This window comes from Elephantulus edwardii, unplaced genomic scaffold, assembly GCF_000299155.1.
Source record: "Elephantulus edwardii isolate Elephantulus edwardi_28Jun2011 unplaced genomic scaffold, EleEdw1.0 scaffold00067, whole genome shotgun sequence".
NCBI classification, from domain to species: Eukaryota; Metazoa; Chordata; class Mammalia; order Macroscelidea; family Macroscelididae; genus Elephantulus; species Elephantulus edwardii.
Window position 1 is genome coordinate 10,335,329 of NW_006399817.1, and position 16,846 is coordinate 10,352,174.

General features: G+C 38.8%; 1 protein-coding gene across 1 annotated transcript in view; it reads left to right on the top strand.

The window, feature by feature from the left end:
* The first annotated feature begins 2,279 nt into the window (after positions 1-2,279).
* The window catches only part of DERA (deoxyribose-phosphate aldolase (putative)), a 119,214-nt gene continuing 104,647 nt past the window's right edge, over positions 2,280-16,846 (top strand). The window contains exons 1-4 of the mRNA XM_006888482.1: positions 2,280-2,340; positions 11,416-11,513; positions 12,687-12,834; positions 15,654-15,749. Of these exons, the coding sequence (XP_006888544.1) occupies positions 2,280-2,340; positions 11,416-11,513; positions 12,687-12,834; positions 15,654-15,749 (403 nt within the window). The remainder of the gene's footprint in view (positions 2,341-11,415; positions 11,514-12,686; positions 12,835-15,653; positions 15,750-16,846) is intronic.

The window sequence follows — 16,846 nt, forward strand, 5'->3', positions numbered from 1 at the left end:
CTACACTGTCATGGTGGTCAAGACAGTGTGGAACTCGTACAGTGACAGACATATAGATCAATGGACCAGAATTAAGAACCCAGAAATAGCCGATCTACCTATGGTCAACTGATTTTTGACAAGGGGATGAAATCAGTTAGGTGGGGAAATGACAGCCTTTTAAACAAATGGTGTTAGCAGATCTAGGAAACTTTCTGCAGAAAACTCAAGGAAGACCCACACCTCACACCATGCACAAAGACCCACTCAAAGTGGTTCGAGGACCTAGAAGTAAAACCAAGGACTATAAACTTTACCAGAGAAAAGCTTGGAAGAACTCTAGAAGCCCTAATCCAGAACATGAACAGCATTCCGAGCATCCTGAAAACAATTCCAATTGGATAAAATAGATGAATGGGACCTTCTAAGAATCAAATCTCTATGCACATTCAAAAACTTCTCCAACAGGGTAAAAAGGAAAGCCGCAGACTGGGGAAAAAAAAATATTTGGTCATGACATGACTGATAAAGAACTTATATTTAGAATTTATAAAATACTCAAACACAACAACAAAATAAAGGTAAGCAACCCAGTTGCAAAATGGGCACAGGATTTGAATAGACACTTTACCAAAGAAGACATTCAGATTGTGAACAAACACATGAAGAAATGTTCAAAAAACCTAGTCCTAAGAAAAATGAAAATCAAGATAGCTATGAGATATCATGTCACCCCAGTAAGAATAGCAAAATTCAACAGAACAGCAAACAGCAAATGCTGGCACAGTTGTGGAGAAACTGGGACCCTTATTCACTGTTGGTGGGAGTGTAAAATGGTGCAACCACTATGGAAGGCAGTAGGGCACTTTCTCAAAAAGAAATAGAAATAGAAATACTATTTGACCCAGCATTTCCACTTCTGGGAATATACCCTAAAGAAACCATAACTGCCACCCAAGCAGATATATGAACACCCATGTTTATTGTGGCTTTGTTCACAATAGCAAAGAGATGGAAACAACCCAAGTACCCATCAATAAACAACTGTATAGAGAAGCTATGGTATATTCACACAATGGAATAATATGCAGCACTGAAAAACAAGGAACTAGTGAAATATTATACAAAATGGCTGACCCTGGAGGACATTATGCCGAGTGAAATACCTCAGTCACAAAAGGACAAATACTGCATAATGGCACTGTTGTAGAACAGGACTGACTTTGGGATTGTGGGGAAACTAAAACAAGAGAGCATACTTGATGTACACTGCATTGAAACAGATGAGGAACAGAACTGTTTGAAAGAAATATATGATTGATTAGGTTATTATTTCTGTGACAACAGTCCAGAATAAGAACTAGATAGTAAACTGGACTAGAGTGGGGGTGGGGAATTGTACAACAATGAAATGATTTTTTTTCTCCCCCAAAGAGAAAAAACAAACTGGGGGCGGGAGCAGGGAGGTAAATGTGCAACAATGAATCCAAGTTCTCTATAAACTTTCATAAAAATCTCAATTAGAAAAAAGACTGAAAAGAGAAGCTCAAAAATGAAGAGTAAAATAAAATTTGAAATTATTTCTATCTTGAATTGACTATTCTCTGTGGAGCATAATGGTTTTAATTAGGAAAATGTTTCTTCTACAAGTACAGAAGTAATTAGTAAAAGAACTGACCATATTCTAGAAGTGCATGGTATTCTTAATTTTCATTTTGTTTTGCATTGGAACATGTTTTAGTATAAATAGTTCCACAGCTAATGTATTTTTGCCTCCATTCTTGTGTGCTGTCGGGTTGCCTGTGCCCATAATGGCCCTATGTACAGCAGCTCTGAAGCCTGTCCTGTCCTGAGACAGTCTCACTAATTTCAACACACCAAACTTTGTCAGTCCATTTACGTCCACTGTCACATGTGTGACACCCTGGCGCATGTGTCTTGTCCCTTTTCTTTCCCTGATACATCAACATCCCTTGCACTCCTCCCTACCTGGTTGAGCACCTCCCTCCTCCAGCCACCCCTTGATATGATGGCTTAGGCCACAAGCCACTTCTGTGATGTCTTGCAACACACACTGCTGCTGGTTTCTCACCCTGATGCTTATCCCATGTTTAGGAGGATAAAATCCAAATATCAAGTATCAACATCAGGGAAAGACTTTTGCCTCAGGCAGTAATAGGGAAAGGTCCTTGCTACTGATCTGCTAAGTTTTCTAACTTGGTGTCTCTCTTCCTTTTGCACTTTACTGCTGTCACAAAGTGATAATTTCCAAGGTGAGGTAGGTCTCTTCTAGATCTGGTATGGTGGTGGTGTTTACTTGTCTTGTGCGAATCTATGGGGTTCCTGGTGCTGAGTTAGGAGGTCGGTGGTGAACACTCAGACCCTGGCTATGTGTAGAGCACAGATGTTTCCAACACAGGCTTGGGACTGAATGTTCTGTCCAAAAAGCCTGATTGTTAACAAGCCCGATGGAGTTCTGGGATAATGGGCTTTACCTGATTAAGAAGATTAGAGGGTGGTCTCAGATCCTATCTTGTGCAAATCTATGGGGTTTCTGACCTGAGTTAGGAGGGCCAAAGGTGAAAACCCAGACCCTAGCTGTGTGTTGAGCCCCAGCGTTTCCCACACAGGCTTGTATATAGTTACTAATGTTTTTTTTTTTTTTTTTTTAAGTTAAAGCTTGACAAATAAACTACCTCTTTATGAATATTTTGCTAAATTTAAATATTGGGAAAAGCAGGATTATTTGGTCACCAGCTCTGCAGATGGAATCTATTGGGAAGAGAATAATCTTAGTTCAGTAGTCACTTGGAGTCAAAATAGACTCTATAGCAACAGTTCTGTTTGGTTATTTTTTTTTCTTAGTGTGTTAGAGTGTCGAGTACTTGGAGCGAGTAGGCAGACAATCAGCCTTGATGGTTCTGTGAACTATTTCATGTAGAGATTTATCTGAGGATATTGTGGGTAGTGAGCAAAGGAAACCCTTCCTTGGATTTTGTGTTATGAGCCTTCCAGCCACTTTTCTTAGACTCCCCAGTGGAGAACAGTGTTCTCTGTTGGAGAACATTCACTCCCTGGTGGGAACAATGGTACTATAGAAAAAAAGTTTTTACTCATTGTAGACAGAATTTTTAAAGATAGAATAGAAACCCAGCAGTTAGTGGACTCCTGACATTTTCATCGTTCTCCACCACAACTGCTTGTGTGTTACTAAAAGCTGCAAGCTGGCCACTTCCATTAGCTCCCTAATTGGCTTCATTGCAGTCTTCACAGCAGGAGCAGGGTTCTTTTAAGAGCTGAATTAGATCAGTTCAGCCTTTTGCTCAAAATTCCCCGAAGGTTTCTTATTTCAAATAAGATATTTCTTTAGGAATCTTTTGGCTGTTTTGTGAAACTTAGTTACTATAAATATTGAGAGAACCAGAATGATGAGGTTGCTACAGTTAGAATAAAAATCTCAGTCCTTTCTATTCCTGAACAAATCCTGTTGGAACTCTGGTGGCATAACCCATAGCAAATTGTCTCCAACAATTCATATCCACCAGTGGCTTCTCAAAAGAATGATGCATAGTCTTTTCTTGGTAAAGATTTGGAGTCTTAGAAACCGAATGAGGTGGAAACCAACTCAACAACAGTAAGGAGAAGAGATGAATAGGGCTTTCAGGAATCTCTCTGGGTTCTTCACAATGGTTATATACTTTGCTACAAGTTGAAAAATCAACTACTCAATTCTTTCCAGAGATGCTTTGAGAGATAGTTATAACCTTCTACTTCCAAAAGATCATAAACATGAAGACTCCATGGTGCGCAGTTCTACTGTGACGACACATTTAAGGACTCCTAAGAGTTGGAATTGACTTGATGGCAACTAAAATAACAATATAACTTTGAGAAGATGACTTGTTTCAAACTTACGGCTTCATGTGGGGCTTCCAACATAATCTGTCTTGTACCTCTTTGACACAGGAACGGGACAAAGCCAAGTTGACTGATTTATATAAATTAAATCTTTTGACCTTGATTAATTAGATCAGACAGGTACTGAGGGGTTTTATTCCAAACTCTTGCAACATTAGACAAGACTTTTAAAGTTTTGCCTGATGTAAAATATGTATTTCTTGTGGCCTAGTGGCAAGAAGCTACACTGCAATCCCAGATGTGCCTGGATTAAATCCACCAGATGCTTTGCTGGAGAAGGAGGGACAATCTCCTCCTGTACCAGTCAGATCTGATTTGATGGTACAATGCACAAAAAATAATAAAATAAAAAATTAAAAAGCAAAAAACCATGTATTTCTGGTGATAAAAAAGGCACAGACATTTATTGAACACATTTCTTTGCTAGATATTAAAATACAAAACTCAAACTCATTGTAGTTGAATTGGAATCAAGTTATAGCTAACGTTCCAGTGCAGTTTTAGAGGCTATAAATCACAACAGAGGAGGTTCCCCTTTTACCCCCCATGAAGCCACAGGTGGATCCAAATCACCAGAGGTACCACCTTTGGGTAGTGTTTAAAGAGGAGAAAATGGGACATTGGCACACAGGTCCACGAGTGTCTCTCTGAAAGTGTCGGAGGGAATAAGAACAGCACAGTCCCTCACTGTCCCAGAGCAGAAAGCAGATAATGAGCCTATAGCCCTGCCCCATAGTACCCCACCACCACCAAGAGGTTCTTTTATTTATTGCTGACTCACAGACTCGCAATTATGGTACCAGCAATGGGGTTTATTAGGGAAGGAAGTTGGAGAGTGGAGGAGACAAAGAATATCACCCAATGCAAATTCAAGTTTTAGCCAAACCTTCCCAAGGCACAACTCCTCATTTAGCATAGGCTCTAGTTTCAGTTCAGCAGTCAAATCCCTCCCGATCATCCAGCAATATTTGCCTCAGAGCAGTTATAAATCAACTTCTCCTTCAAGCATCTGGCAAGAACAGCAAAAACCTTTAATGTTGTCCAGCACAAATGCAAGAAGCTTCAAGTCACACCTTGCCACAATTTCTCGATAGCAGTTCCACAGTTTGTCTACCAGGGTCTCCCTTAAGTCTTTCTTGCCTCAACTCTTGCTGCCCAGTGTGGGAAGCACTCTTTTCTTATCCTAGTCCTACAGCTGCTGCTGATTTGCAAGACCATGCTGACTTGCAAGATCATGTGTCTTCAGTTAAGGTAGCTGCAGACCAGAGAGGGCTAGTTGTAATGGCTTAAAAAAAAAAAAGAAGAATAACCAACTTTTAGGTCAGCACCACCGGTAGCTGTACAACTCCTTACATACTGTATCAGTGAAATTCCCCCTCTTGAGTTCTAGGATGTGGCTCACATACTTTGAAGATGTTGTCAGGAGGGACTGATCATCTTGCTGGCAGAAGTGAGGATCAGACAACTAGAGGAGACTTTAATGAGATAGAGGGCACAGTAACTTCACAGTGGGCTCAAACATATGAGATCCTGAAGATAGGATGGGGCAAGGTTCAGATCTGTTTATAGGGTCAGTATGAGCCTACAGCATAGTCTACAGCATGTTGACTCTACAGCATAGCATCTAATATCAACAAAAAGATTGTGGCTTATTTCTGGGAAGTTTCAAATTAGAATTGAAAATAAGTAAGGTAGAAATAACAGACATTAGATTAGTACAGTAGGATGGGTTTAAAAATGTTCTGTTTAAGCAAGAAATGAAGTGGGTTTTTTAAATGACTGTATTTCCTCACTCCCTTATTGCAGTCCAACCAGAACCAACTCGTAGCTGGCCGAAATTGCTTATCTATCTCTCCCAGAGAAGCTGGTAGATTCAAACAGGCTGCTTTTGGTTTGGTAGCACACATCCTTTCTAGGCCACCGAAGACAATCCTAGGAAGTAAGATTGAGTAGTACAGGTAGATATAAAACACTGGAAAGAATATAAACAGAAAACAGAAAATATAATCATTTTTACCTTTCTCCAAATTTGAAAGTAACTTGTAATTAAATGTCACAATTTCTTTTTCTCTCTTAAAAATAAAGGTAAAATAATAGTTTACCATAAATCTATTTCCTTTGTTGTTTCATATTTTATCAATATTGTAGCTAAATGTTAAAATGTCTATGGAAAAAAAAATAGAAATTCTAGAAATGCTAGAGAGTAGTTTTTCCAGGAAAAATGATCCCTGTCTCCACTGAGACTTGAACAGGAAAAAACAACAATTAAAAAAAAATAGTGAGAGAGTGTCTGAGGACAAAATTATAACTGTCAGAAGGGTGTGAAAATTACCAAATGACTTACTAAAAGAAACAGTGAGATTTTCTTCACTGGAGAGTTTAAAGGAAAGAGTATTACTGTCTTCCAATTATGGTTTCGTGTCTGTTTTCCCCAGAGTTGTGTGTACTTGAAACCCCTCCTGGCCCCAGAAGAAGAATCTATGCTCCTGATGAGATTGTATGCTTTGGAATCACTTTTCCTGAAAAGGAGAAGCAAAAGGGTACTTGAAGAAAATATTAAAAATTATGAAGGACATAAAAAAGGCCAATCAATCTTTTCTTTTCCCCAGACCCGTAATAAGTGAACGAGGGTTATTTGATGAAATTAAAGAGTAGCAAATTAAGTGCTAATAAAAAGAGATAGTCGCTTATATAATTCATTGGCATGGGAGGTCACAGAGGCAAATGCTGTAGCTGGATTAAATATAGGCTGGTTAATTTTATGATCACTAATGATATTTTTCGCAATTGAGGCTGATATAGTGAAATAAGCCATCCTATTACATTATCCATTATAGGGTTTACCAAGACCTTTGAAAAATAGTGTCATAAGGGTAAGATCAGACCTCCCAGGTTATAACCTTTGATAGGGAATCTTACAAAGTACTGGTTTTTAAAGTCCATGCCCCAACTCTTCTTATTGTTATATGCCATCATATAGCTGATCCTTCAGTGGATTTTCAGAGGCAGTAAATCACCTGGGAGGAGATTGCTCATCTTTCTTCCATGGAGTAGCTGTTGGATTTGAATCATGTACCTTTGGGATAGCAGTGTAGGGTCTTACCTCTAGACCACCAGAGCTCCCCAAACCCACAGGCATCCTATTCAGTCTTCAGTCCCACTTCTCTTTTGGAGATCCAAAAGTTTATTTTAATCAGAGGCAGTGGAAAGAGACAGTGTCTAGAATGAAGCCATTTTTTGCCTTTTGGAGCCATTAAATTTATTTTTTTATTATACTAGTTTATTAATAAATTTAAATACATTGTTTTTCACATCAGATTCTTCAAATTTCCCTCACCCCCCCAACCCATGAAATTTTAAAAACCTGGTGATTAATCCCCCCTGCCCTGCACATTTTCATCCCTCTGCTTCCACCCTCCCCCACATTGGATCCTCATATTCATTTGATAATAATGTTTTTATACAATATTTGTCCCTGTGGGTCTGAGTTCATTTACTCAACATAATACTCTCCAGTCCCTCCCAAGTCAGGTAATAATTTACAAAATTATTGCTCCTGCATGCTGCATAGTATTCCATTGTATGAATGTACCATAATTTCTCAATGCGTATGATTGTAGTTGGATATCAGTTAACTTATTGAATGAAATTCATGTGTCAATCAGTTTGTGTGAATTTTCAATGTTTCTGTCCAAATGTATAAAGATACATACATTTAAACAAATCAATACCATCTAGTGTAAGAGGTACTGTACTAAGTGTAGACGGCTCAGTAACACAAAAGCCCAAAGAAAAAGGGATAATAGTAGTTACTGCTATGAAGTCCAGGGGAGTGTCATTTGAACTGAGACTTATGGGATGACTGTAATTTCACTGTGCTGACAAGATAAGGAAGGACATTCTACAGAGAAGAAATAAGCAACACGCACAGAGCCAGAGGTAGGACATAGTATAATGTGTCAGAGAACGCCTGGTCGTTTAGAAAGACAACTCTGATGTCTTCGGGGTGAAGAGTTTCACTGCCAACCTAAAAAGACAGGCAGTTTGAATCCACCAGCCTCTCTACAGAAGAATGATGGGCAGGCTCTTCCTTTAGGATGTACAACCGCCTTGGGGTCAACTATATGAGTCAGTTCTGACTTGATCGCATATAAAAGTAACAACATACTCCACGGTTAAAGGAGAAAGAGGTAGGAGAAGATACATGAGAAGGAGAAGTGAGTCCTACATTTGTCTCAGACCTATCTCCAGCATCACTACTTTCAGTGGGGAAGGTGGTCATGGATGGCTTAGGGCAGAAGAGGCAAGGCACTTGAAGTTCTTGCCTCACAATGCCTTGTCCCATAACGATTGACTTCCCCTTCTGAGCACTGTCATCATTTGATTGTATTTCACATAACTTCCTGCTTCACTCTTTCTTGCTATTGGCCTGAAGCTGTTTTTTTCATGATCTTTTTTTTTTTTTTAATTTTTTTATTTTATCATTTTTGTGTGAGTGTACCGTCAAATCAGATCTGACTGGTACAGGAGGAGATTGTCCCTCCTTTCCCGGCAGAGCATTTGGTGGATTCGAACTGTGCGCCTCTGGGATTGTAGTTGCAGCTCCTTGCCACTAGGCCACCAGAGCTCCCCCTTTTTTCATGATCTTAAACACTATTTTTAGGGGGTGGGAGGCATGAAGAAGAACTCCTGCTACTTTGAGAAGAAGGAGGTCTTATAGGTCTTAGATTACTTGGTATCTGCTTGGTATATCTGTTTGGTCTTACTCCCTTGGTATTTACCTTAGACTAAATCAGTCTTTGGGTGGGAAAGAAGAGGTGGATTTCATTTGCCTGACCTTAGGCTCCTGATTTCCTTGGCTCAGAAAACAAGCAGGAAGACATACAATGTCTTTGAGGAACAGATGGATTAAAATGTTAAAAATCTGTTTTGTTAAATTACTTCAGCTAACAAAATAATTTAATTAGGAAAAAAATATCACCCATACTCTGCTCCCTTTTAAGTGATATTTAATTAAGAATGTCATTGTTAATCACTCAGACTCTTTTGCTTGGAGTCCCGTACCATAAATATTAATGTTTTTAAGAAGAATCAAATGGAGATGGATGAGTGAATATCTTTTATGAGAGTTGATTTTCTTTGTGTTCTTACCTTTGTGTAGATAAAAATGGTTTAGTGGTATGTGGTGTAACCCGAACACTACACAGTTAGCAGGTTTTTTCCTCCACATTTTATAAAGAGTTGTGTAATTCAAATATACTTTTTAATAAGTAACCTTTTCCACAGTAGTTTTCAGGACTCTTCTATGAAGATGATATTTTAAGGACATGGATTTGCTAGTGGAAAACTCTCAGTGCTGTTGATTTAGAACCCACTCATAGCTGATCCTCCAGTGAGATTTAGAGAGGCTGTGAATCACACAGGAAGAGACTGCCCATCTTTCTCCTGAGAAGCTGCTGGTGAATTTGATTCCCCAGACAGGTACCACTTTGGGGTTAGCAGCATACTATGGATGAGGTCTCCAGAGTGGATGGATGTGTGCCCAATTTACTGTGAATTACACTGCTGTAATGTTGATCACATGAAAGTGGATCAAGCTGAAATATATGCAGCCAGGACAGTATGTTTAGTGTTATACATTCAAAGATAAATAAGATCATGACTCATAGTGACTCCAAGAGACAATTTTATCATGACTCCTTACTGAATCAATTGTTGTTCATAGGTTTTCCGGAGGCAAGCTATTATGGGAGTGGATGCCACTCCTCCTTCCACGCTTGTTTAATCGGGGAGCTCCACCCCACTCTCTGTCTGCATTGGGTAGCCAATCATTAACACATTTGACACATCAGTGTCACGGTGTTCAGCCTCACAGCAACCATAAGTGACTGCGGTATGGCAGCTCCTACATCAGGGCTATACGACCTGGAAGAATGTCTGCACAAAAACAATGAAAGACAGGCCCAAGGGCTGTGGATTAAAAGTCACCCACCTTTGGCTTGGTAGCATCGCTTTCTGTCCACTGGGCCAACTGATCTCTTTCTCTATGCTGATATTGTTGTTAAGTGCCGTCGAGTCGCAGGCAACTCATAGCAACCCTATGAAGGAGAGTCCTCGATGCTTGGGTGCCTTTCATCCTCTCTCCAGGTTCATAGGGTTTCCGGAGGCAAGCTATTACAGTATGATATATTTAAGAATAGTTTTTTGGTACTGTTAAGGGATTCTAGCTCATAGCTCATAGTGTAAAGATTGAAACCTTGTCTGAACCTGCACTACCTAACAGTCTCTACCATACCTAATCTTATCTCCCATCTATGTTGTCATTATGTGCTGTTGAGTATGACTCAGGGTGACTGTGAACAAAAGATCTGAACCCTGCCCTGTCCTGTGCCATGTTGTCACCTCTGATACACTGGAGCCCATTGTTGTAGTCACTGTTGTCAATCCATTTTGTTGAGGGTCATCTTCTCTTTTTTATGACCCCTGCCTTTCCAAACACAGTATCTTTTTCCAAGGACTAGCTTCTCCTAACAACATGCCCAAAATAGATGAAGTTTCACCGTTATTTTCTCCAGGGAGCACACTGGTATATCCAGTCTCTGCTGTGCTTCAGCCCATCTAGTCCATTTATCCTTACTCACACATTGTTATCAAGTCAAAATCAACTCATAACGGACCCTCCAGTGGGTTAGAGGCTGTACATCACCTGGGAGGAGACGGGGACATCTTTCTGCATTGGACTGACAAGTGGATCCAAACCACCTACCTTTGGGATGATATCTAACTCCTTACCCATTGGGCCACCAGAGTAGAGATACCCAAACAGTAGCTCTGCTTGAGGAGCTGCCAGTGTTACACAAAACTAATACTTAGAATCTTGCAGAAATTCCAGACACCTAAAAGAGAATGGAAGATAAGAACGAGGTAGTAGGGGACATTTTAGAACCTAAGAAACAAAGATGTCGCCTGAAATTTTGAATTGCTCTTGTCTTTTCCATTTTTAAAATGTCCCTCATTTAAATGTTGTTCTTTCTAGTGCATTTTGAAAAATTATTCTTTGAGGAAAGAATGGGCTGTGCAGTGTCAACATCTAGAAGATATTAATCTTGTCAGGAAGGGGTTAGTAATCAGAGATTCCTTTTAGCTTCAGCATTAATTCACAGAAATATCCATTAATCGTTTGCTTTCCTGGACTGAATATTTACACATGTTTTTGCTGTCAGAATCAAAGCACATGGCATAGGTAGTACATGTCCCATTTTTAAACATGTCCATGCAATGAATAAATTCAGCTTCCTCCCATTCCAAATGTACTTGATTTTAAAGGAAGTATTCCTTTCCTTGACTGGACTTCCTTAAAAAAGATTGCTTATTTATAGGTGTGTGGAAATGAAACATAAGCTTTTTAAAAGAGCTTTGATGTCAAGTGATAGATAAATGGATCCTTTCAAAGACTGGTAACCGGGGAATGTATATACTAAAATGTAAGTTTTAGAGTTATATTTCTTTCCCCTTTAGACCTTAGCTGGATCTCCAAAGTGCAAGTGAATCACCCAGCAGTTCTGAGGCGCGCAGAACAGATCCAAGCTCGCAGAACCGTGAAAAAGGAGTGGCAAGTAAGGGTTCTTCGTCAGCCTTCTCTTCTTGTGTTTTACAATATGTGGTTTCTTCCCTCAAGGCCCTACTATTGAATTTTGCTCAAGATACATCTAAACTTAAAAAATTGCAACTGCCCATGACTTGTTTTAATAATTCATATATGATGGTGATAGGTTGGAGAAAGGTTACACATTTATCCAAACAAGTTAAAAATCTTATCGCACTTGAGTGGCAAAGCTGCAAATGATTTCGAGGCATCTTTATTCATGAGTGAAGTAAATGGCATATTTTCTCAATTTATTTATTCAGTTTCTTAGACATGCCCTGTTTGGCTGTCTCTGATTTTAATTTTACAGCCCTAACATCAGAATGTGGTATGTCTACTTTTGATAGTTGATGCGATAGTTGGCTGTGATAGTTGGCTTTCTTTGACCATCATGCTTACCTTACTATTAATTTTCATAATCCATTTTTCAAATTTCAAAAAAATGATGTTTTGAAGAGTACTTGTGGTCAGCATGTTCTTCAGTGTGCACCACCCAAAGACGTGCTGTGCATCAAATCCATTCATTTTACAGGTGAGGCAGAATATTGTTGTTGAATCCTTTAGGTAGACACTTCACATTTCACTTCGGAAATGTTGATTAAAAAGATAAAAGGAAAATGCCCAGTGACTTGTGAACTAAGAATATTGTTTCAGAAGACAGAATTTGATTAAACTAAAAAAAAAAATGATAACCGAAAATGACAAAATCCCAAAACCAGAAAGCAAGTTAGAATCTCTTCTTTTTATAGTTTAACATTCCTGATTCCAGATTTAGCAATAAAATATATGCAAGAGATCGTCCTTCTGTCTCTCAAATTTTCCACATCGTGGTGAGCCCTTTGTGGATGAGATGGAGACAGTTTCATCTAGTATGAGTTTTCATTTGATGTATCTTTGGGAGAGGAATGTTTTTGAAAGGCTAGAGGTGAATTACTCTCACACCTTATCCTTTTAAAAAATGTTGAATCATATTTATTTTCTTAACTCTCTTAAGCAATGCTTCTATTATACAGACAAGTGATACACATTATAACGATGTAGATAACAGTTTCCAAAACTCTTGTTTGTTCTAATGATTCTCTAACTTTGTAAGAAATTGTTGGTCCCCCACCCCCATCTTATTTTATTTATTTTTTTAAACCAGGCTGCTTGGCTCCTGAAAGCTGTTACCTGTATAGATCTTACTACCCTTTCTGGTGATGACACATCTTCCAACGTTCAAAGGCTCTGCTACAAAGCTAAATATCCAATCCGGGAAGATCTCTTAGAAGCTTTAAATATGAACGATAAAGGTAAAGTAGTAAATAATCTGGCCATTGTTTACCTGGTGATACTATCTGTCATTAACTCTACAAAGATTCTATACAAGATTTAGCTCCTTTCCTGATATCAGTAATAAAATCAGTAAGAGACACTCTTGCTGTGTGTACACAGACAGATCATTCAGACTTTTCTTTGAAAAACAGCAGGAAGAAAATCCGATTCTTGTTTTTTAGGTCATGATTTCATCATGATTTAAAGTTGCTGGTAGAAAGTTTCTTTATATTTCTTTCTGATTCTTTAGTTTGGGAAATTTTGTATCTAGTGACTCTTCAAATACTTCTTCTAAATCCCTAGCCTCATGTGAAAAAGCCAGGCTCATTACTTAATAATCACATCTCATACATAAAGTATTTTTCTATGAGTAAATGAAATACTTTTGAGACTAAAATGCAGATGGGATATATTGAATGATTTTAGATTAGGTTAGATCTTTTGAAGAAAAGGCATATTCACTCCCTTAACATATATGAGAAAAAGGACTTTCTAAAGGTGCTGTGAGTTTAGATCCTTAAGATTTGAGAATTGGAGGAGACCTCTGAGAGATCTTTAGTCTGAGTAAGGAGACCTTGACCTGGGAGACTGTGTACTATGTCCAGGATGATATGTCATGTTACTGACTGAATCACATTTAGGGCCCAGTTCTCATATGTGTAGAGGAATGCATCTTGGTTTATTTTTGCTTGACTCTAAATGAGTGTAACCTATGATGCCGAGTTGACACAATACAAGTGTTTTGTCACAAGTAATTTTTAAATTATTTGTAGGCTCAAATAATTCTATATGTCTTAAAACGTATTTACCATGCTATTTTTGAGGTGAGAGTATTTACACTACCTTATTTATATATGTAGGAGTCTTATGATACTTCTTTGTTTGATGCAGGCTATTTGATTCTGCTTTTTGTATTGTGGTTTTTTGTAGTTGGTTTTTAATTATTTAATTTTTTTTTTATTTTAGAGCTTGCTCCTCAAACTGAAGGCATATTTCCAGCCCCCCAACTTTGATTTTGTCTTTTCTTACAAAAGAGAGAGGGTTGTGTTTTTGTTGTTAGGTGCTTTTGAGCTATTTTCAACCCTTAGTGACTCCTTTGACACAGTAGAACTTCCCATAGGGTTTGCTAGTCGCTAGCCTTTATGGGAGCAGATGACCAGGTCTTTCTCCAGTACAACTGTTAGGTGGGTTCAGGCTTTCAGGCTGCTGTTTATTTAGTACACACATTCTTAACCATCTGTATCATCAGAGCTCCTTAAAAAGGCAACTCACTCACTCACTCATTGCCATCAAGTTGGAACCAATATAACTGACCTTTACAGCAGATTTTCAGCATCTGTAAGTCATACAGGAGGAGATTGCCTGTCTTTCTCCTGTGGAGCAGTATGTGGATTCAGACTGCACAAGCTTGGATCTCAAATCCCTGCACACTAGGCCACCGTGGTTGTTATGTCCTATCAAATCACATAGAACTCATGGCGACTCCTTGAACAATAGATCTGACTCTGTCCTGTCCTGTGCCATGTTTATCATCCTCAACACATTTGAGTCCATTGTCATAGATAGCCTTTCCTAACATGTCCAAAATGTGTGAGGCAAACTTCACCAACTTTTCCTCCAAGGAACATTCTGGTTGCACTTTCTCTAACACATAGATATTCCCCCCCCTTTTGAAAATCCATGGGATATTCAACACTCTTCTCCAACACCACAACTCATACGTATCAGTTCTTCTTCTTTGTCCAGCCCTCCAATGCAAATGATTAGAAAGCCTGTGGCCTGAATCATGCAAACCTTAGTCTTTAGATTTGACATCCTTGCTTTTCAGGACTTTGGAGTCATTATTGTTAGGTGCCATCGAGTCAAGTATGACTCTTAGCAACCCTGTAAACCCTGATGTGAACATTGTCCGTTCCGTGCCATCCTCACAATCTCTGAAACACTCAAGTCCATTGCTGCAGTCATCATGTAAACCCACCTGGGTGAGGGTCTTTCTGTTCTGTTCACGCCCTTGCACTTTCCCAAGCATGAAGTCCCTCTCCAAGGAATAACCTTTCCTAGTAACATGTCCAAAGTATGTGACATGAAGCCTTATCATCCTTGTCTCCAGTGAGCACCCTGGATGCACCTTCTCCGTGGCATACCTATTTATTCTTTTGGCAGTCCATGGCCTCTTTAACACTCTTCTACAACAGTACAGTTTAAAGGCATCAATTCTTCTGTCCTCCTTATTCATTGTCTAGGTCTCAGATGAATATCAAGTGACTGAAAAGAGCATGACCTGACCATCATTACTTCTCAATAATTTGGAAAGGTCCCTGACTCTCCAAATGAGGTCACCATTAGTTAAATATAATTTTGTTGTACCACCCTATAAGGTCTTTCTTTTACAAAATGGTTTAGTTCTCTAATTTTTTTTCTTTATCCTCTGTCCTGTTGCAATGCTGTAGAAGACTGGATTTTGTTATTCACATGAAATGAAAGTATTTTCATTGAGTTATGAGTGCTATGTTTACTATTTAGGAACTTTTAATAAAAGGATATTAACATCAAACAACAGTGTGTCAGAATGGTTTTATTCTTTAACTATAATGATGAGAAAATGATCTGTGTCAAAAATTGGAAGGAAATTTAGAAAGTAAAACCTTTTTGATTTATTATAGCATTGTGGGGGACTGATTTTTTTTCCCTCTTAAATTCTGCCAATGTTTTACTATAAATAATAATCAAAAGCATATTGTGCCAACTGAACTTCCTGTAAAATAGGCTGTAATGGCTTTTATTTTTTCATTCACAGGCATTACTACAGCTGCTGTTTGTGTTTATCCTGCCCGAGTAAGTGATGCTGTAAAAGCTCTAAAAGATGCAGGCTGTAACATCCCAGTAGCATCAGGTAAAATTTGTTGTGGCTTTTGCTGTCATTCTTCAGCATCTTCTTAATTCTTTAATCCGGACGTCTTGGGCTAATACATAGTCGTAGAATATGATTTTAATTGGGCTTCTGTATTTTATTAGTTCTATTTAGTAATTTTCTTAATATTTAGCAGACATTCTGTTCCATTTTAAGAATATATCCCTGCTCTTAAGAAAACTCAATTGTTTGGGAGTGATGGTCACATTGAAAAGAATCGTCCTGGAGGAAGATACATAAAATAGTAGAGATATGCAGAAGGTACACGTGGGACAATGAGTAGGAAATCACTTTTACGGCAGAGGTTGTTGTCACTCAGGAGTTTCCAGGATTGTTTTCTAGAGGTGTCTTAGTTACAATGCTGCTGTAACAGACATACCACAAATAAATGGTTTTAACACACTGAAATTTATTCTCTCATATTGGAGGCTAGTAGTCTGCGTTCAGAATACTAACTCTAGAAGTCTTTCTTCCTGTCCTTGTTCTAGGAGACTTCTGGTGCAGGGACCCTAAGTGCAAATGTTGCTCTCTGCTCCTGGCTTTTCTCTCATAGTTGTTTGTTGTTGCTCCCTCAAATCAGAACTGAACCGTAGTTGACTCTCCAGTGGGTTTTCCGAGTCATTTAATTGCATGAGGGGAGATTGTTTTTCCTTCTCCCTCAGCAACTAGTGGATTCTTAAATTGCAATCTTAATGGGAAGAGATTACCTATTGTTGTCTGTGGAGCAGCTAGTGGGCTTGAACAGCCAGCTTTTTAGTTAGCAGCCCAACACTTAACCTGCTATACCAGGGCCAACATTTGCTCATTTGTTTAATCATTTCTATATCTCAAGAGAGGTAGACTTAAAATAAAAAACTGATCCTATGAATTATTTCCCACTGTTATCATAACTGCCTCTAATCCAGCCATTGTTGCTGTTGTTGTTATGTGCCATCTAGTAGCTTGTGACTCATAGAGACCCTTTGCACAACAGTCCTAAACTCTGCTATCTAGTCGCACTGCCCCTGACACACCCATCCTGATGACCCCATCACTAAATCAATCCACCTCATAGAGGGCCTTTCCCTCCTACACTGTCC